The 23209-nt window shown below is 40.4% G+C and overlaps 2 protein-coding genes across 4 annotated transcripts in view; both read right to left on the bottom strand.

Moving 5' to 3' along the window:
• slc50a1 (solute carrier family 50 member 1) overlaps nt 1–23209 on the bottom strand; it is a 510780-nt gene that overhangs the window by 83155 nt on the left and 404416 nt on the right. The gene's annotated exons all lie outside the window — the stretch shown is intronic.
• On the bottom strand, nt 7510–22373 carry efna1b (ephrin-A1b). Its single transcript, XM_028794859.2, has 5 exons — nt 22101–22373; nt 10273–10568; nt 9736–9801; nt 9461–9511; nt 7510–8468 (listed from the first exon to the last, which is right to left on the bottom strand). Exons 1-5 carry the CDS (start codon nt 22190–22192, stop codon nt 8347–8349), a joined length of 627 nt encoding a protein of 208 aa, XP_028650692.2. The 5' UTR covers nt 22193–22373; the 3' UTR covers nt 7510–8346.

Genomic DNA, 23209 nt, shown 5'->3' with positions numbered 1-23209 from the left:
AGTTCTTCCTTTATAGTAGTGGGCATAATATTCCTCAATGTTCGCTCTCACATTGCTACAAAAATTCATTATATAATTTTCTGTGAAAACTCATTTAGCTTTGTGGATTTTGTTGTCAGGAAGTTTTATTTCTTAGATATTCTTGTAAAGCTCCATTAGCAGATGCTTTCAGATTGCACTGTAAACCTACCTATTCCTTTCTTGTATTTTAATTGGCTCCTGCCTGGCCCCCAGTGCTGCCGTAATAAACTCTGACTTGAAGGTCTGAATGGGAAGAAGCATGTTCAGTAATGGATGACTTGATGGAGTTTATTCTTTCATTGTTGCAAAAACTCACTCAAATCCACTACCTTGCTTCATGATCAAAACTTAACAGAATAGATCAAAGGACATTTGGGAATTTTCACAGAGAAGTCAGGCAAAAGTGACACCTTTTATTGGCTAACTGAACAAATTATAATTTTCAAGCTTTCGGATCAGCTTAGGCCCCTTCTTCAGGCAGCTTGTAATTTTGGATTTTCCATTTATGTGAGAGTTCATCACACTGGATGATGTGTTCCCCAGTGTTTATTAGCTGTGTTCCTCAGTCAGCACGTTTCCCAAATCAATGCTGGTGACAGGTTTGTGTTTCAAACAGTTTTATTATCAGTGAGTCATTCTTACCTTTATTTGAACCCCCCATTCTGTTGTTTGAAAGAACCAAAGAGTGTGGCTGAGTCCTTAGTATGGAATTTGGAACCTTTTGTATTTTTTGGTTATGTTTTCAAAATGTAAAGATCTCTTATTTATTGTATTCTTTTAAAGGCATTTTTTCTTTAGAAGTTGTTCCCTTAATTGTATACATATAATGACAATAAATGAAACAATGAGTGAGGCAGGAGCAGATAACAAAGAATGGGCTCCTTCTTACTGGAACTTTCTCCACTGGTATGTTTGTGAAGCTCCATTCATGATCACTTTCAAATCACACGTATAAACTTGAGTTTGCTCTCTTGCATTTAAATTTGTTATAATAGTAATTACTGTACATCTCCAATTTGATTCTCCTGTATCAACATTACAAATTCTGATTCAGCAGTGCTACTGTATTAAAGATAAGTATCCAAAAGCAAGGTATTGCTGGTTCAGACGGCAGACGGGTTATATATAAGGAACGATTATGCATGCAGCAACATACAGTAGTGTTCTGAAATATTTCAGTTAAAGAAAACAAAAGTTTTGATGTAATGTGATTATACTCAATGATCATGATTTTAGAGGATGCGTTGCATATTGATTTACACATACAAGTAAGAATTTCACTTTACTTTGTATATGTGACAAAAGGAGCCCTATACATTTATGACCATGTCATTTTCTAACCTGCTCAATCCAGACAAGGATCACTTGGGGGGATCTAGCCTATCCCATAGGGCGCAAGGCAGGAGCAAACCCTGGACAGGGTGCCAGTCCATCACAGGGCAAACACACAAACACACACACCATGGCCAGTTTAGCATCACCAATTCACCTAACCTGCCTGTCTTTGGACAGAGCAAGGAAACCAGATCAAATGGAGGAAACCCTATGCAGGGAGAAACCAGGATTCAACCCCTGGTCTCCTTTCTGCAAGGCAGCAGTGCTGCCACTGTGCCATCATGCTGTCCTTTAATTTATGTACACTAGGGGGCTCTGCCTCCTGCTTGCTTCGCTCGCCAACCCTCTTGCGGATGTTACATGCTAGCCACTTCGCGGCTCTGCTGCTCACATATGGGGAAACGGATGTACAATTTAAGCAGATTGTTATTTTCATGGGAATTGTTACATATGCATAATAGACCTAACTATTTTACATTACAGCGAGTAACTGACCTTAGTAAAAAATAGTAAAACGTATTAAATCGAAAGAAAATTATGTTTCATGTTGCGTTAGAGGTATTCGTTGTGTTTTACCTTTTCGTTCTGTTTGGCTTTGAAAATAACACGTAAATACTATTTAAACTTACACTTTTACTGTAAAACTTCAGTAAAAACAATATTTGGAATTAACTTTTCGACAATATCACTTTGAATTTTGATTCCGTGTTTGGAATTACATCGTGACAATGCAGCGTATAACTGCCTGTGAGTGAATATTGTTTCTTTCTCTCTAATAAATAAACTGACATCTTTCAAATGTTTGTCCCAGTGATTTGTTAATTGTCATAGCAAATGCTATTCTAACGGGAAACTGTAAACGTTTTAATACGAATGGCATATCAAGATCTCCTTTGATGTCTAATGTTTTCCACGGAAGATGTACTACATTATCTTTCTTGTCACCTGTTAAAATTTTACATGTCAGAATTGTTTGACCAATTTTGAATACAACTAATCTTGTCCTATTGCATAGCCCATCACTCATACAGTACATAAATTACGCAATAACATTACGATAAATCCATCTTTCAACAGTAATTTGGCCAGTGGAAGACCGGATGGTGTTAACAGTTATAGATATTCTACGGATATTGTAAGTTGATGTTTTCATATTCTGCACAATCACCACCAACTGTTTCAGCATAGTCTATTAACATGCATTTAACCAATTTGTTGTGTAACCGATTGACAATTTTCGCGTTAATTTGTTTGATTTCATTGTTGCTTGGTGCTAGAATTGCCCGTGTACTCATTTCTTCTGTTGATAACCCTTCAGGATAAAAGTCTTCATTAAGATTTGGACATAAGTCTTCTTTTTTTGGGAACTTAAAGTGAGGAAAACATAAACATTTATAAGAGCTGAGAGCACAGGAACTGTGTCTGACAAAAGCATTCACACGAATGAGAGGTGAAAGGACTGTGGCTGTTAGGTCGTTAACCGTAAATGGTTGAGAGGAGGGCGGGACATGAAAAAATCTCTTGGCAATAGTCTTGTTTCACAGGACTTGAAAAAATCTCTTGGAAATAGTCTTGTCTCGTCTCAAGATTTTCTTTTATAATAGAGAGATATACTTTTAGTATACTCTGAAGTGCAACCAAGTCATACTTAATCATGTATAATTACTGAATTTTATTTCCTTGCAATTTGTCAGGGCTTTAACGATTGTAGTAAGGGGTACCAACGATGAAAAAAAGAGACAGCGAGGCTACTGCATAATATGACCCTCCACAGTCTCAGTTATAGGTCAGATGCCTGTTTGTTCACTTCAACAAGCATGGTATTCCTTCTAAGTCAACTGGGTAAGCCAGTGCTTGCCCAAGATACACATCTGCAGCCATCCTCTCCATGCAAGTACTCAGTACAGAGAGAGAAGAGGGCTCGAAGTAATTTCTTGCTAGTGACAATGATCTTTTATTTTGTCTTGTTACCTTAAATTGAACCATTTTTGCTTTTAAAAGCCTGTGGTGAGGATGTTGTCTGTATAAGGTCATATATAAAAAAAGCCTGGATGATTGGAGTTTTAAAGGGATCTTTTTGATTGTCCAGTTTTCTTTCATATTCTTAGGACTTGCATTTTAGGATTTTCTTCCCAATGCTTGGGGGCTTGAATATCCCTTGTGATGCAGGGAGATCTAAGCTGGGTTTTGGTTCCTGTCTTCTTAACTTTCTAATGAAAAAATAAGGAGACTCCTACTGCAGCTTTTTGCTGCAAATGTTTGTCAGTGGTGGCAAGAGAGTGCATAGGATAGAGCTGTTGCCTCACAAGTTTACATTTCTGGGTTTGCATGCAAGCCTGGTTACTGTTTGCATGGAGTTGACACTGCAATGTTTCTACTTAGCCCAAACACAAACATATTAGGTTGACTGGTAATGTTAATCAATATAATCCTGAGCAAGTCACTGAACCTGCCTGTGCTTTAACTCCTATAAAAGAACAAATATGGATTGCATTTTACACTAATCACATAAATTGTCCTGGGTAAAGGGCATCCGCCAAATACACTACAATAACACTGAGGACTGAGGCAAAGTAAAAGACAAAAATACATGGGACACAGATAAATGAATGTTAGGTTCATAATAATAGAGAAAAAAATATATAAAAAGTTTAATTTAATAATGTCTATTAATGAAAAATATGTTCTGAAATTTTTAAAGTAAGAGAGACTGTAGAAGTGAGAAGAATGACCCTATAAACTATCAATTAACTGTAAACTATATGGTCCAGCAAAAAAGTGAGTGTGGGAATTAAAATGGCAAATCTTGTAGTTGGTTCCTGGTACTCTTCTTGCCAATGCAGGCTGTGCCCATCAGAATTATCAATTATATTATTCATATTCAAAAATAAATGAACAGATGGTTGGAAACTTTTTGCTGGTAGCTGTCTCCACTTTTTCCTCCAGAACTTTTAAACATGTAGCCATTACCTTGACCTGCTTTTAAAACACATTTTTAGGTGAAGACCATCATAAAACATTCTGTAAACATATTCTGTTCTATCCCAAGTACAATAAAAATGAAGGATTATGGGACTAAACATGTCTCCGGTATCTCAAAGCTCTACACAACCACAGAGGACACTGTCAAATACATTTCCCTTCTTCTGTCTTCCTTCATCCCTATAATTTTGTCTCGGCATAGCAATCCACTGTGATCTAGAGTGTAATTGTGGCTGAAGTACATACATTTTCCAAGGAAAACTTTAGATATTTATAACTGTACACACGGCAATCTCATATTAGATGACATACATTGCAAAAAAGGAATTGCCCTTCCTCTGTGTGGATAAATGGAAGAGCGACCAGAAGCTCTTTTATAGAATTTCCAAGTGGAATTGCATTAGAAACCCACACAATTGCACCGCACTGCAGTGCCTTCCAATGAGTGAGTGTCTTTCATAGTTAGACTAGTAATTGCTCAGTTCAATGTTTTCAATTCTGTTTGGAGATTACTGCGGCCTAAACTACAAGTTTCCCCGGGATTTGCTATTACCATCATGTTATGAAGACGGGAAATGCTAATCACGTAGTATGATGGATGAACACTTTCTGCAATATATCAATTCAACTGTGTTGCTCGTTTTTTCATATAAGTGTGCAAGAAAATGTACTTTAGCAATGAGACGTGGAGTTGTGAGGATCTGTTTTTCTATGAGGTTTGAGTCTTACTGCAGAATAAGCTCATTTTTTTATATTGAATTTCCTGATGTACATGGCTACATATGGGCAAGATGTTATTGGAAATAAAGGTTTGCTATTTTTTTCATTGAAGATGAATGTTTAAAAATAATCAATACTATCATTGAAGAGAGAGAATGATGCGTAACAGTGGGGTATTAAGTTTAACTTTCCTTACCTATCTATCCATTGTCATGAATGTGCACCTGGAGATCTCCTTTCTGGCCCTGATGAGGTAAGCCATACCACTCCAGAGCGAGGGGGGCACGGACACAAACTGTATTTTCTCTTTCCATTACAGATCTGACAAGAAGACTGACGAGAACACCTAGTTCTGCCCACATCAGTCAGAGTCGCACCCATCCCTTCAGCCTTGGACGCCATGAAAGCAGTTGTTCCCAGGAAGATTTGGTTCATTTGAACCCAAGCCATCAACATGGGAAGAGCTCCTACTGACAGATCTTTCTTTTTACATGCTGCCATGCTGAATCAAGCTACCCTTATTTGTGCCCAGGGCACCATTTTTTTATATTATTTTAACGAAATAAACAGGGTAGTCAAGTTACTGCTACTAACTCTCATTGTTTCCCTCAGTCTGTTCCCCAGTCAAATTGTGTCTGTGATAATGAACAATAATAAACACATAAGCCATTAAAGGCTCCACAGAATAAAGTGAAGGTTTCTGCTTTTCATTCACGATTGATTACAGTTTCAGAAGACAATGGTCATGCATGTCTACGTCAGGACAACTCAACCTCATTCTACTTCCATAATTAAATAAAAAACTGAATGAATAATTACAAAAAAATACTCCAGCCCCTACAGCCCTTATTTAGATCAAGAAGGGTTGCTGAAAAATATTTTGACTAGTGGGTTTTCTTCTCATATTATGATGTTTACATTTTTTATGCACAGCAGCTCAAAGTATCTGCACATACTGCCACAGTGCTTGTACGATCCTCTGCTGCTTCATATATTACCACAAATAACTGCTGCTTTAAAATGAATTGACAATGATCTTTTATCATTTAATATAACTTTACAAACACTAATTTTTTCTCTTTGCCATCCTTGTCTTTTCAGCATGTCTGTGTTGTGAATTAACAAGTAACAACAGCAGTTGCATACAGTGTGTGCCAGTCTGTTCTGCACTGTCTGGATGGTCAATTTGAAAGCAGCATTCTACATGTTTCCTAGAATGCATGTATTCTAATCCTTAGAAAAACACAGTTATATAGTGCTGTCTCCTGCTACTGAAAACAGTGATATTGAAAGTTTTGCTGTGTGAAATGTTTTTAAAGATAATACCATAGATCTATGGATAATGAAAGCTTTGTATTTATAGAAATCACAAAATAGACTTAAGAAGTGACCTGTACCACATTACTAAGATGTGTGTGTTCAGTTGACTGGACACTACGTTGTCCAGATTATGAGTGAGTGTGTCCATGAATGTCCTCTGCTATGACTTGTGGCCCATTCATGGTTAATTATGGCTTCATGCAGCTAGGGTAGGCTCTCAATACAACCCTCTTTTAGAACAAGTGTTTTTTAAAAAGGGTGGACGGGATAAGGTCCCAGGTAGCACTGATAGTAGAATGGATTACCCAAAAAGGGTGTGGGGAGAATCCAAGGAAGAGGGCCTCTAACCAGACCACCAATTCCAAACTATAACCTGTATGTAATACATTACACAGCAAAGGCTAAACTGAACACAACAAACATGCTTTTTTTTTATTAAAATCTGTTTATTTATTCTCCATAAAAGTATAAAAATTCTGCTTTAGTTTACAATTGATTCTGTACAGCTATATACATCTTATACATTTTTACACTTCTTTGAAAATTTGTACCCCAAAATTCATACAACCAACCACAACTGGACCACACAGGCAGCAAAAAAAAAACAAAAAAAAAAAACATGGTTGGATAGACCCAACTAGACCTTGGAATAGATCAGGATGAGCATAAACCCATACAATTAGAAAATTACAGAAAATGTTGTTTTGATTCTGAAGAGTACAGAGGCACAGAAAATGTAGTAAAGCTTCACAGAAGAACAATCTCCACAATCACTGTAATGAAGAAGCAGTCACATAGGTGGTGTTGTTGTTATGGGGGTGTGATTCAAAAACTGAAATTATTCCCATAATTTTGGATGATTAGCTTTCCCTGCCTAACCCATCCGAGTGTCTCTGCAGGAACAAAATAGCTAAAAGCTAATCGTATATAATATTTCTGCTGATGTGGAAACAGTTTCATTATTCAAAAGGTCCAAGGCAGATCAGCAGATGTTTCCAAATAAGTGGGGAGGAAGGGATGGTGCTGAATTCTTAATAGAGAAAAAGAAGGTGGTTGTGTGTTGGTCTGAAATATTTTAAGAGGATGTCTAAAATCACAATGTGTGTGCAAATCCATTTCATAACTGCAATATTTCATTAAATCTGAACCATTTTAATACACAGTTTGTGTGCTGTCTGCATGATCCACTTTCTTACATGATGTGCTACATTTTCTTACATGATTAAGTTAATATGACATATCTGTACACTTTTTACACTGTACAAAACAAAGCATGCATTCTTTACATTGCATATGAATTCCAGTTTTCCTGCAGATACCAGCATCTGACCAGGCACAAAAAAAAAATACTGTCTCAAAGTCTGACATCAAGCTTACACAGCTTGACATGTGTCCAAAGTTGCCAGTGGGCTTGACATCCACCAGCACGAGTGCATTAAGAGCAAAAAGTTTCAAAAGGCGTTGTCCAAATCAGGGGGAGTCCAGCTCTCCCCATTCACTTGCTTATCTGAATATTATGACCACAAGTCACAGGCACATTTCAGCCTGGACTAAGATTGAGTCCATTCATTCACTGTGTCTGAATGTCTATTAGGACTTGCATTATTTTTGATCAGCAGAGCAAGCAGGAATTGCCACAAAAGCAGAATGATCACAAAACAGAGAATCTGCTTCCTGCAATGGGCCCATCTTTGGTGACAAGTGCGTTGCCTTTTGCCCAAACCAGGAAGATGACCCCTGTCTGAGAGCTTCATTCAACCAATGACTGTTATTTTGTAAACAAGGGTAGAACACCCACAAAATGTCTGTTGGGTTCTGGATTCCGCCACCCACTTGGCCGCTTCTGGTGCCCCAAATTGCCTGCCTGGCATGTTAGGTGAATTCCTGTCTCAGTTTCTCTCCAGCATCCAGCAGGAAGGGCACCAGCTTTCACAGATTGAGCAAAAAGGTGATTATTCACTTCCACTCTCACAGTAGCAGAACACACAGAACAGAAAGCAGTGTCACCAGGGAGGTGACCGGCACAAATGGGGCATGAGAATTATGGCCGATGCTCTTCATCACATCTGCAGCACTAATGGCAGGATCATCTGGAATTAAAAAAAAAGATGATCAGTAATGTTCTAGTCAATGAGGAAGCCTTTCAGGGCAGAAAATTTATATCAATAAAGGGCTATAATCCAAGTCACTTTTAATCAATCTGTTTTTATAGCACTTTACATAGTGAGACACGGGCACAAAGTGCTTTACATAAATCAAAACGAGAAAGGAGAAATAATTAGCAGAGGCAAAGCAATTCAAGGACACTTGGGTTACTATTATATAAATCAAAATGACAGAAAATCAGAAGAGTCGGACATTAAGAACCAAGAGATTGAATTAACAATTAAAAATAGTGTAGGTCAAATTCAGACTCAGGTTGGCAAAGTGATTAGTGCTGCTGCTTCACAGTCAGAAGGTCACTGTCAGTGTGTCTTGCAAGCTCTCCCCTGGTTTCTTGTCAAAACCATCAGTTGTGGAAGTTCATTTCAGTAGGGGTGTGTGTGTGTGTGTGTGCGTGTGTGTGTGTGTATGAGACAGTGCCATGCAATGGGCTGGGACCCAGTCCTGGACTGGTTCCTATCCTGTGCTACATAGTGCCAGGACAGACTCCCACTTCTTAACTCTGAACTGGATTAAGCAGGCCCAGGAAAATCAATGGATGGATAAAATTTCAAATTTACGAAGTATGCATTCTGGTTAACTTTCTGTCAATTCCTAACAAAGAGCACAGGGTAGGAATGAATGGCTGAGGGTTATGGGAAAGTCTAAGAAAATGCTGCTGCAGGTCTGAAGCACTCCTCTAACTGTGGGGCACTGTGTGCGGGCTGCCCAAAGTGTCTTTGGTTTTCTTCGGATGAGGTCTTTTGGTCTTTTTTCCATTTCCCACTTGTGGCCACCTGCTTTATTTATTCAAGCTGGCAGTATACAGCCCTATGCTCCAGCTCGCCGAGTTAAGAGCCCACTACCCCATTATTTCGCCTCAACTGTGCAGCTCCCTGCTGGCTTCTTTCAGGCTCTTAAGTATTGTCACTTGTCTTACCTGCTGGCAGTCCTGGTGTGTGTGCTCCTGAGGTTCTTGGCTGCTGGGACCCTGGGAGAAAAGATCAGGAAGCTTCGTTAATATGGGAAGCCCAGCCTGCACAGCTGCAGTGAACAATATGTACAAAAAGGCGCTTTCATCACCAGTTACATGGGTACAAAGCGCACTGCTACTCCCAAGCCACAATGAACCAAAAAAGTCTAATGCGCAGAACAAAAAATATCCTGCCGCTGTGCTTTTACTCTGCAAAGAGGCTGCAAAAACTGAATGCTTACCATTTTGTCCCACGACCTTCACCTTCAGCTTCAGGCATTGTTCCCCATGGTGGTGAATAGGTCTTGCTATTTAGAAAAAAAGAAGAAAAAAGGACAGTAAGGATTTAAAACTGAATTTCATTGCATTCCTTTTTAGAGTAACAAAGATGGCTTCAGAGCGAGTGATGCACCTATTCCACCTTCTTACAAAATAACTTGGGCGACCCCTTGAACATCCTCCAGTTTTAGTCAACATCAAGGCCCCTTTTTGTCACAAGGCACACTCCCAACTGTCAGGCCAGTTTAGAGTTGTAAGTCTATGTTATGTGGGAAGAGAACTCACACCGACAAATGAAGAGCATAAAAACAGCACAGAGATAGGGATGAGGCTGGAATATGAAAACAGTCTCTCTGAGGGCAAACCATTGTACCACATTGCTTCCACCCACATATAACTTGATCAAAACATGAAAGCACCCCATGATACAGCTCAGCCTGTAGAAGCCATATTTGTCCCTACTAAAACAAGGATAGCAACTCAACTGGAATACAACTTACAGATATAATAATATGTTTCGCCTTCTCTGAACTCCTTGCCCAGGGTAAAAGGAGTGTAGCGCTGGAACTTCTCTGAGAACTTCTCTGGCCCGTTTAGAGCAAGTGGCCGATTACATTCCCACCGCACCTGATCCTTAGATTGTGGTTTGCATGTGTCATAGTCCTCTGCTTCCACCATGTAGAGAATGTACCTCTCAGCTGCGTGAGAGGGGATCTCCCCTTCCTCGTAATGGGGGCAGATAATGTCAAGGTAGTCGTTGATCCGTACAGCCACAGTGTAGTCGTCCCATAGGAACCTGGAAGGCAGAGGTGGAAGAAGTCCATATTAGAGGAGAGGGAGGAATTGGACAAAGCTCCTGGAGGTCAAAAAATACAACAAGAGCAAAATGTTTGCATTTGGAAATTTGAAATATCTGACCAGTTGACTGGGAAGTTGGGGGTGGGTGAAAAAAGTGCACACAGAATGGTTATCTGCAAATCTCACACATTCTCCCTCATGGCTCTCGTGCTTTCCAAAGGCCCTTTCTTGGCACAGCTGTAATTACCAGTACCATGGTTCACTGCTTATTATATTGTACAACCGCGATGTTTATTCAGTAAACTACCTAACAGGCTTATTGCTAAACTGACAGATAACATCTTTCAATTCTTACTCAGCGAACCATGCATTCCTAGCAAATATTTGTGAGAGAGAGGGAAAGAGAGAGGGAAAGAGAGAGAGAGAGAGAGAGAGAGAGAGAGAGAGAGAGAGAGAGAGAGAGAGAGAGAGAGAGAGAGAGAGAAGGAGAGTTGTTTCAGGGTCTCAGGACACTTTTCTTCTTTGGAGACTACAAACCCACGTCTGCCCTCCACGTTAGCACTCTGCTCCAGGAAGGCAACTCTACTGCCCAGGGAACAATTTAACGCTTTAAGCTTATTACAAGCTGTCAGCCTCGAAGCTTCCTAACCAAGCATTCTTGAAAGCACACATCAGGCAGCCTGCCTATCAAGTCCCTATGATGTGGGGTTTGGAGACAGACAGGCTGTCCCCTTCAGCTTTTACGATGTGGTTTCTGTTCTGCTTAATTAAACCACCCCACACACAAACACTCTGAGAGACCCCCTTCCCAGTCTCGCTTGTGTACTCACACACTCCCCTCAAGTACCTGGCGGCACCACCCGTTGCTCTGACCCCAGCACTCACACCGATACCCAGTCAATCTCCCTTTACTGCAGCACCCCTGCAGAGCCATCACTCCATGGGGTAAATTCTTCTTCCAACGTACAATTCCAAGAACATAAAGGCAAAAAGGAAGCAGAGCTGAGCTTTCTGTAAGCAAAGAGATCCACAGAAGAATCAGCAGATTCTGAAATCAAGCCTGAAGCTTGTGCCGCACCCTGAGTTGAAATCCAGGAGACACGTGGACAGTATGGCGATGAACTGCCAAATTTAGCCAAGGCTGAACTGCTCAATTACAGACTCATTCTAAGTCATAATGTGTAACTGAATTATTTATGCAGCCAAAAAAAGTGTCAAACCATAACAATTGATATGATAAGTGATATACTCAGCATAACTTGCTGGGACTGAAGCAACATCCTTCACAATTACAGTTCGGCACCTTAACCACTATGCCACACTGCCAGACTTTAACTCTTCTGTATCTGACTTGATCTGCAACAGGTCAGTACAAGTTGGAAGAGAACAGGCCACATTTATTTTAGTAAATGTTTGACATATCTTCTTGTGCGTAACTTTTGTTGCTACTACTTAGCGTCACTTTGAAGATCTTTGTAGCAGGGCAGGGGGGTGGGGTTGGCTGGAAGGAGACACAGCCTTAGCTGTGGTTTTCTTGTGTTTGCTTATGGATTAGTTGTTATATTTGAAGCACTACATGCTTTTAGCACCCTTATGCCACAACCATCATGTCCTGCCTAAATAACATTAACTATTAATGTGCATCCTCTGCCATTATTCTGTTTTTATGTTTAATTCAGCTTTATTAATATCTCAAGCATGCTAAGGCATTCACAAAAATGGTCAATTACTTAATGATTTATTTTTAAAAATCCACTTATTTTAATACAAAGTCATGGAGGCGGGGGGACTACAGTATCGAGGCAGCACTGGGCATTCCTGAACAATCCCTGGACAGGATACCAGTCCATCACAGAGCACACTCACGCACAGTACCACATTCATGTTGGACCAGCTCCAGGTTACTAATCAACTGAATGTGCAAGTATTTGGGGAATGGGAGAAAAACAGGAGTAACTGATTAAAACACTCAAACATCAAGTATACAAAAAATCAAGTCAGAATCTAAACCCAGCTTTGACCACTGTACCACCTAATCAATGTATCTTTATTCTATGAATGCCACAGGCAGGATTCACCAACAAACAGCAAGGTAAACTATATCATAGAGGCCGACTTTCTATCTTCTGTGCTCCCTTTACAGATTCACAGTGTTCTTTAGATGAAGCTTCGGACCACAATTTATCTCATTCCCTCTTAACAACAAGCATGTAGTATCTGCTATGGTATGTGAAGCTCTGCCCAAAATACATTTTTGTTCCTGGAGCCCCACTAAAGATGATTTAATCATTTTTAACCAATGCATTCTTTGCAAGAGTAGAGGAGGGACTAACCCAGGACAAGATACCATTTTATCACAGACACATCTTTAAGAAGTATGAAGAAACTGGAGAGACCAAACACATACTTGGACACATTTTAAGTGGACTAGGACCTGAACTTCAGCACCTGGACTAACCACTATGCTAACATACTATCTAAAGTAACATATTAACTGTATAGAATTGTTGTTTTCAAATGGAGTTTTAAACAATAATGTAATATTAACATAATACCATATCTCTGCACTAATGTACCATCCATCCATCCAGTTCAGAGTTGCAGCAGAACTGAACACCAACCATGGAGTAAACCAGGGTGAGACAGCAGTTCATAACATGACCAACTCACTACTGGCTAATCACTTACCGCCAGCTCACTTAACTTTCATTTCTTTGGAATGTGGGAGGAAAGCTGAGGTAGCTGGACTAAAACCTATACAAATGCAAGGACAGCATGCAAACTCTAGACATGCAGTAACTAGACAGGATTTGAACTCATGACAACAGTAAGTCACTGGTGCTAATCACTACATCATAAAATTATTCACAGACAAAAAAGATGATATGAAAATAGTGACATGTCCAAAGTGCATGATCCCTGGTTTGTTTCTAGGCTTGGGCGCCCTCTTTGTGGTGTTGGTTTGTCCTCCTTGTCTTCAGTTGAATTTGCTCCTTCATTTCCAACATAAACTACAAGTTTGATTATCCTTTCTAAATGGCTCTGGTGTGAGAAGTGGTATGATGCACATATAGGCTCCTCCATGAGTTAAGAATTGGCTCCACCATAACCAGAAAAAATGAAAGTTGTGGAAACAAAAGATTAGGAATCATTGCAGTCCCTTCAGATATGTACAACTCTTATCCTACTGGGAAGATCTGAGCGTCTCTGGGGTGCCACTTGATTTCTCCAACAGGGTCGCCACGCTCATCTCTGGGGGACAGATGAGGGTGGAGTGGATGGAGATGCTGATCTAATCTACTAATGAATGGAACTTCACCATCAATGCAGCCAGATTTCTATCAGGATTACTCAGGCCTCAGGGCTGGCCAGCATCAAGTCTCATTCTGCCATTGGCTCCATGGGGTCTAAGAGCCCTCAGATCTAATCAGGGCTATAAAGCAGATTTCCAAGGTAGTGGAGGAAGGGCTCAGCTAAATCAATTTCAGATACTGAACTGAATTTAAAGGAGATGCAGAAAGGCCAGTGACTAGATTTAATGCTTTTGTTCTTCAGTCCACGTCCTAAAATATGTGCTTTTGGCTAATGGGTGACAACTAGGCTGACAAAGAACGAGTGTGTGTGAGTCTGTGCATGTATGTGTGCCCTGCATTCTGTCCAATACCAGTTCCTACCTTGTACCTGTATCTGATGCTACTGGATCATTAAAAGGGGATTAGTCAGGTGCAATAAATGTATGGATGCATAATCAAATAAAATAAAAACTGAACGGTAATGTCTGAAAAAATTAACAAGTCAAACATCAGTGAATTCTATTAACTTTGGATCTTACAGCATGTTAAGGCTTTCTTAAATAACTTGACCCACAGCATTACTTCATATTAGTGACTTAAGGTGCAAATCAAATTGATTTTGACAGGCTAGATGGCCATACTAGACACCAGACATGTTGCCAGTCCACAGAATGGCATCTTTGGTAAATACCAACTTCCTGACACCCCCACCCCATCCTCTCTTCCACATGTTACAGAATGTTTCTCAATGTCAGATTAAAGCAACAGCATGTGACACTGATGTGACTTCTGACCCCAGAAGCAACCATCCCCCCTAAGTCATTTCCAAATGACAGCCCCTTTATATTAAACCCCCTGGCTCAAGAACTCCGGCAGCCGTCATCCGGAGACAAATAGCACTGCAGATTGATGGCATTTCTGTTGCTGTTGCTTAGTTAGGAGGTATGGGCATAAATAGCACAGGGTTAAAGGGTTAAATTTTCTGTGCCTCCAAGACAATGGGCCCGCTCACACCCCTGTGGCCCTCCCCCCTCTGTCTGTCTTTGCTCCAGTGAGCTCTTACAACTCACACCTCATTAAAAGAAAAACTAATTAAAGAAAAGGGCCATAGGGGGCTTATTTGGGATTTGTGTTTTCTTTTTTTAGTAAACTTGAGGTCGGGCTGGAAAGCCATGCACAAGTGGTTCTTTTCCTATACTAAACAGCTGTCCCTGTATTATAAAAAAAGCCTCACCCATTGCAAGAGTGGACTCAGAATAGACTAAGATAAGTCCACCAGACCACAAGTTCAAACACTTTGGACGATGTCTGCCTAGTTTAAAGCTTTCTACCTCTAAGGATAAAGCAGCCTGTGCCAGTTGTACAGATTGCGTGACTGAGCATTTTTTTTCCTGCTTCCTTTCATAAAAAAGCAACGCTATAATCTCTTGCTTTCCACCTTTTAAAACTGGTTTATCCTGTTTAGAGGACCCCCTGTCTTACAAATATACACACGCACAGCCTTGCCTTGAGTCATCAATCATAACCTCCCAGTTAATATTACAGATTCAAAACACCATCTCTCATCTCTTATCTTTAATCTACATGCTCAGCCTTGCCAATCACTCCTCAGCTGGCAGAGACAAAAATAAATAAATAAAAAATGAAAAAAAAAAAATGTTGAAAATCCAGAGAATGGCTGACATGATTGAAATCTGCAGCTTATCAGTAAGAGACAGTGCTCAATGAAAGTACAGCAACCTGAGGTTACAGGACGGCCAGGCTAAAATGGAGTGTGGGGTGGGGGGCAGGTGGGGGGAAGTGCAGACAACTTTACCCAAGGACACCTTAGGAACTTGGAGCCAGTCTCCAGAAAAGTCCAGCTGTGCTTTGATATGTGAAGTGTGTCAACATCTCAGCAAGTACAGACAACTGCCAGACACCATGTTTTACTTTTATTTTCTTTATTGGCTCATGCAACACAATTTATCTTCATGGGAATGACACTTCCTTCGTAAAATATATAAGCATGAGAATGATAAGATATTTTATACAAAAAATATTAGTAAAATAATATAAGGATCTCAAGGTAGATACTACACATGGTTTACTTAAGACACCACACAAGTAAAGCTCAGGTCCAGTCCAGTCACTGAGTGACCTTGAGAGAACCACATATGCTGTCTGTGTTTGATTGTCTAATCTATGTAACTTTCCAAATTGCAAAGTCTATGCAAACTGCTTTGAAAGATGCTCCATAAAAAGAATGACTGATCAAAGAGCAGAGTGAACATTGATGGCCGGTGTGATGACCTTTAGTCTTCTCTTGCAAGAATTGATCCTTTTAGAGAGGGTGCTGGTTGCTTTGTGTTTTGGACTGATTTTTCAATGTTAATGGTGAGTTGTTTTATGTTTGTGTTTATTTAATACAATAGTACTTTGCAAAAACTGGATTTGACAGAAAAATAATTTATTAAAGAGCACTTAGAGATTTTGTCTTACTAAGAGTCACAGTGTTAAAAGGTTTAATCAATTTTCTGCATCAGGTGCAGTTTTCCCATTCCTGTTAATCTAGGGTTAATGCAGGGTCAGTAGTCCTCTGCCTGTCGTAAAAGAGACAACTAAAAGAGATCAGATTTGTGAAAGCCATCTAGTCTAAAAAAAAAAAAAATTATCACCACAATGTTGAGTGGTACATAATGGAGGATGACCGTTTAGGTGCAAGGTCTCCTACTTTTGGCTTTTGGGGCTTCTGGTCTTGTGTAGGACATCTAAAGAAGAAGAATCAGGATTAAAAAGTGAGTAATTTGGAGCAGACTTTGCGGTGGGCAAATCAACAAAAGCATGCCAATTAGAGCTGTTCTTGCCAGTGGCAAATAGACAGAATCAAAAATTTGTTCTCCCCCTGGATTGAAAACATCTAGGGTTGGTGGCCACCTTTGTTTGATGCTGTCAAGATAGGTTTCATGCCCCTGTGACCCTGGACAAGGTATGAGAAAGTTGCATGTTAAAATTAGTTGTTTTTTCCTCATACTTGCGCAAATGGATTCCTTTATGGTCTTTACTTGGCACTCAGTCCCTCAGGCCAAAGCACTGGTTGATGTTTGACATGTTTCTGCCTCCTGTATATTTTCAATGAACCCTCTACCCACTGCCTGACCATCTCTTGCTTTAGCTACTTTATGCATCTTAATCTTACTTTTGCTATTTTCAAATAGTGTTGAAAGGATCCATCCCTCCATCTATTCAAGGGCATATTTTCACACAAATGTTAATTTTCTTAAGAGTACTAGATACTTGGAATAAATTACCAAGTAGTGTGGTAGGACTTTAGGGGCCTTCAGATCTAGACTTTGTGTTATATTGGGCAGTGTATGGAATAGGAAAGACAAGCTTTTGGGCTTGTCTTAATTGTTTTACTTATGGAATCAATCCAATAACAGGTTTGCTGAGTTGCAGAGCCTATCCTGGCAAACACTGGCACAAGGTAGGAATCAATACTGGACAACATGCAAGTCTATCACAGTGCACACTCATACACACCCTAATGGGCCAATACAGAGTCACAAGTCAATCTTACACTGGGGGAGACACATACAGTCTATCTATCCATTAATTGATCCTTCCCAATTCAATTTTATGAGATGCAAGATAATGCAGCTTTTTTAGGAGTCTTGTTTATAATGCATGAAGCAACTCTTCATGCTGTCAGTGCCACTTCACAGGACAAATGAATCCATACATACACAAACACACACATGACAGATCAGTTTAATGTTGTCAATCAAAACAGTATAGGCCTACATCTTTGTGGTGTGCACAGAAAACCCACACAGAACATGGAACCCATACACTGACAATAACAAGTCTAGGCACATTAACCATTATGCCCCCTACCCACAATAAACAAGTTAGTTTTAACAACCACTCACAGACAATATTATACCAGGGTGATTCTGGATCTCTTTCAGCAGACAAGATTACAACTGAAAGTAGCCCCTCAAAAATGAAACTGGACGTTGCAAACACTAAAGCAAAATCAGAAACCAGGTGGTCTGCTAGTTGATTTTTAAGAAATCTCCTGCGCCATTAAAGGCATTTATAAAACAGTGCCAGGTAATCCCCTCTTCTAAGAATGGATTAGGCAGCCTTTCAGGCTCTAACCCAGTGCATAGCGGAGTGGCCGAGCTGTGATAAGTGTCGCTGACAGACTACACAATGGCTTGTAATGGGATCACGGACAAGGGAGCTGACAGGACCACATTCTCCTGACAAAACAAAATGAAAGTAATAATAATGAAGGAATGCCATCTAAAAGGCTTCTTACTTCGGGTCCTCTGATGTACTTTTCGAACACCATCTTTGAGTCCCTTCTAAAGCGCAACATCTAAACCACACTTTCTTGTTCGTGCGTGTCTAGGGAGCGCCCGCAAGCACACTCTCGCGTCACTTCGCTTCTTTTTTACCTAGAAAAGCGGCTGAGAATAATAATTGTCCGGTACAGCACCTCTTCACGTCGGCAGCTGTCGTAAGAGAATGCAAGAGGCCCTCGGAGGCGACATTTGACACCGCGACGCCAAATCGATTCCTGCAGCGCTAACGCAAATCTGCATAATTGCAGTGACACTACCTAGTTTGAAAATCATTAAATTGCCGGATTGTGCAGTGCATTCAAATTTTCCTGTCAATCAAATAAAATGCACCCTTTTTTTCCGACTGACATTTTACGATTTTTAATGATGGCAAATCTCGCAGACTTTGCGACTCCCAGCTTGGAGCACGTCTAAGCTTCGAAGTCACTCGACGTCAACATCAATACACTTTCTAAGCTACTTTTCATCCTGCGATCGGGGGATTTAACAGTGTAGCTTTCGAGCTGGAAAACCATTTAATCAACAAAAAAGTGACAGGCAATTAATTTTGTCTACTCTGCATCAGAACGTTTCTGAAAAGGTGTGCACTCTCGTTCGTGCCCGAGAGATGGCTGCAGAGCAGCGCAAATCACGCGAATTTCCATGATGAAGACCTAAATTTGCGGAGATCGAAGACTGCTAAGGTGCCTTCTTAGCTCGAGAGAGTGGACATAGAAGGACCATTATAGCTTCAAGAGGTAATTCATTTTTTGGCTGAGATTTGGAGCGGAAGCCTGTTTCTCAGATAAGCGAAGAAAAAAAGCGTTCTTTTCCTTCCTTGAGAATACTAGCCAACAACAGGACGGGGGAGGGGGTGTTCTTGTTGTTAATTCGTGTCTTTACGAAAGGGGGACACAATGGTTATCTCCCTTTAAACGTCCGGAAAAAACAAGTGATGAGAAACAAAAGACTTTTTTTTTTTCTTTCTACCACGTTGCAATTTCCCGCCAGACAGTTTATTTACTACAGGCGCAGAATACTGAGTTTACACACAATCCTGAGACACGGCTTGACGCACACTTGGGGATGTCCACTTGTCATTTCCTAAACCTGAAATTTCACATCTGGTTAAATTAGTTTTGCACGTTTGTACGGAATATGCATATTCAACATTTTTACAATTACGGTGATGCATTGTCTCCACACACACACACCCACGATGTTACAGGATGCATAAAGCTAACAGATGTCTCCTGTCTTCTGAAGAGTGCTGACCCTCACCCCATTCTCTTAAGTGCAGCAAACCAAATTAAAGCCCTTTCCACTGAATTAAACTTTCATGCTATTAGCTGGCGATTGCTAACAAGCTGTATCTAGGTAGGGGGTAATCCCCTCGCAAAAGAGATAAAGTAAAGAGAGCCCCAACTGACTCCACTGGGGCTCGGATTCGTCACAACAAATAACTCCTTAACACCCTTTCCTTGGATTAGCACTCTGTTGGCACACAAGCTTCGATTAACCGGTTACTTGAATCATTTGTTCTCTATTGGATCTTCCCCCAACTCCAAAGAAATTCTCCTCCAATACCCCCAACCAATAGAGCAAAGCACTGCGACGAGTTAAATAAGGATAATCCGTCCATCGTGTCAGAAATGGTAATTAGAGTGAGGGAACAGAGACAGAGACGGATGCACCTGCATTTGATTAAGGACTGTACCGTATTGTGTAGAGAATAATAATGTTGTGCGGAATATCGCCACATGTCCGGTGCTTCATCAAAAGCCACATGTGACCTCCAATGTACTTATCAGTATAAGAAAGCGTGTCGAACTTTTTAAATATTCATCTTCGTAATTACCTCCCTCCTGTTAGAAGGAGCTCCAATCCATTACGCTATATTCAGCCAGAGAAAGTCACCTTAATGACGATATTAATGGAAGACTATAAAATACGTATCCTGTCGAAATATCGGAATGCCAGTACCTTTCTCATTCAACATGAAATTGAATTTTTAATAATACAGTTTATATTTCGTACAAAACTGAACATTCATATATAATAGCAGCAATACAGCATCACTCAGTGTAGTTTATAATTGGCGATTAAAGCAGTGTACATTAGGTGGATTTTAATACGAAAGAAGTGCGCTCTGCGTTTGACTGGCGTCCCGTCCAGGTCTGAATCCTGCATTGCTTCCATTGCTGCCATGACTCTCCGCGTCTTTGAGATGGAACAGTTTCAGAAAGGGATTGGATGATGGGTGATGTACCTTGCCGCCTTGTGGTAATTTTTCAAACTACCAATCACTTCCTATTTGATTATTGTTAATCTTGTCACATAAGCTTCCACCTACGAATACAGGCATACATACGTACAACACGATACTGCTTCGACTGTTTCAAAGTTTGTTTAGCGCTCATTTCCAACAGTTAGCAATATGTTATTATGAATCTGAATTCGATTTTTTCTGTAGTTTAGAAGACCACATAAATTTATAATTCCACTATAAATAGAAGCCCCATGTTTTTAAAAAGCGCCAGAGAGTCAGACACACAATTCGCTTCTGTAGCACAGAAAGTGTAGATTATACATTGAAGCATTATAATAACCTGTTATTTAGAGAGACTTGTGGTTGCGGTACTGTGTTACGAGTGATTGGGGATCATTGTATCCTACTGACTAAGAGCCCTTCCGACTCGACGCGTAGAGGCATATTAATCATTAAGTTCAGTTCTGTTTCTGTCGTTTTTGTGCTATATTTCTAAAAATCCGTTGTTTAAAAAGTGCTGCCTTCTTATGGTCAGCTGTCAGTCTTTTGCATCATCGAACTTAGTTATAGGTAAATAAGATGAAGCATTTGCCAGGCACTCTGAAAGCGCTAAATAACTCGATATCTTTAGTTTCGCAGTTGAGGGGATTGTGCAACTTTTAATCACGGTGCTACTCTGGCACGAAGCAAAACTAGATTGCGCGAGAACTCTTGTTATTCTACGTGGTCACACCTGCGTTAAGCCGATTGCGCCATTGCCAGTTATTAATCATTAAACTATGGGAGACCAAGAGATAAGCGCCGAGAAGAAATTCCAGGACAGGCTTCAGGAAACAGCTTCAGTTCGCATAGTGAGTCAGGGATTGCAGAAACAACAATTTAGAAATGCACCAGGGCACCATACATCCTCGTTTTTCAACCTATTCAAATGACATGACAGCTCTAGCACACAAAGAGAATGACACTATGCCATAATATTTTTTCATGGGTTCACGCGCTACGTTTGTAATAACTATACACGGCACGGCACGTGAGTCAAGCGAAAACAGATTAGACCAAAACCAGTCAACTTTCTCAGAAATCTCAGGGTACCCGATAAGGGCAGGGGGTTAATGCTTAAGATTCTCTAGTTACCAGTTGCCACCGATGACGGATAGCGCATAAACAAACCCGAGACCATCTAAAAACATCGTCAATCAACAGCTGGCTGATCTAGAAAAAAAGACGAAAAAGCTTGCATCAGCACGTAAAGTCCTACTGACTATGGGGGGATGGGGGTGCGTTGCAACATCCACAAAATGACTGTCAGACTGAAGGCTTCAGCGGGTTATAAATCTTATTGAAACAAGCTGAAAAACTACAAAGCCAGCCAAACAAATGCAAAACATGAACGAATACATACAATATACAAGTCGAAAATGATTAGAATCATGCACGTTACTAGCTATTTGAAAGAAATTAGTTCTCTGGTCAGTGTAAGCTTTTTTTGCTTTCTTTATGGAAAGGAAAAACATAATCAATTAATTTGCCGCAAAGATAACTTTTTTTTTTTAAATGATTACCTATGAAATATTAACTTATACACATAAAAACTGAACATAAAGAAAAGCAACTTGCTTATATCCACTGATACTCACTTCGGATTCGAACTGTTCCAGTAAACACTATGCCTCTCAGCAGACACAATCCAAAAGCACGTCGTCAGACACACGATCCACAAAAGATCCATGTTAAAATAGAAGCGATGTTGCCGACTGCACAGTATATGATGTCACCCAAATGGCCGTCAAAATTTTTGCTTTTTTCCCAAAAGACAAATTTGCTAGATGCTCTACACGAGGTGCAGATAAGGAGCCGGAGTAAACGCAGTACGCAGTGGTACAGATTTACAGTCCCTCACCAAACCTTCCCTATAACTAGCCACTCGGGGCCAATCAGAGGGTGCTGATCGGACAAACGTACACGCCCAGGTGGATTATGTGCTCCTCCTTCTTACTACGGCACCAGCCACGCCTCCGCTCTATAGCAGACAGAATGCTCTCTGACTGCGCTCTGTCTGTCCCGGTGTTTTGATCACGGGCGACAGATTGAGATCAATCAATCAGTGGTGTTATCGATTCAGCATGAGATCCTGATTAGGCCAGGCCAGATGTCCTCACGTACGCATTTGTCTTCTTTTTGAATGATTGCATTTTAAAAGCGTCTTACAAGTGAGGTAACCTTTGATTAAACAAAGCCACAAGTAAACTGAACTTGATTTCCCCATTTCACACGTCTGACTGCATCTTATGAGGGCATGATGATGTTCACGCACACACACACACACACACACACACACACACACACACACGCACGCATACACGCACACACACACACACACACACACACACACACACACACACATATATATATATATATATATATATATATATATATATATATATATATATACTGAGATGGGCTGGCGCCCTACCCGGGGATTTGTTCCTGCCTTGCGCCCTATGTTGGCTGGGATTGCCTCCAGCAGACACCCGTGACCCTGCGTTCGGATTCAGCGGGTTGGAAAATGGATGGATGGATGTTATTGTCTATAGTCATGTTTTTTCTATGCTATCCTACTAACATTTAGAACAAAAATGAATAAAAAACCCAGGCTGATTATATTACGTGTCTACCACCTATGTATTTAGTCAATGCTATTCACCTTACTGGAAATCAGGAAATGACTATTCACAGATCTGTTACA

This window comes from Erpetoichthys calabaricus, chromosome 2 (assembly GCF_900747795.2).
Source record: "Erpetoichthys calabaricus chromosome 2, fErpCal1.3, whole genome shotgun sequence".
Classification (NCBI taxonomy): domain Eukaryota; kingdom Metazoa; phylum Chordata; class Cladistia; order Polypteriformes; family Polypteridae; genus Erpetoichthys; species Erpetoichthys calabaricus.
The sequence above is the reverse complement of the archived record's forward strand: the minus strand, read 5'-3'. Positions and strand labels throughout refer to the sequence as shown.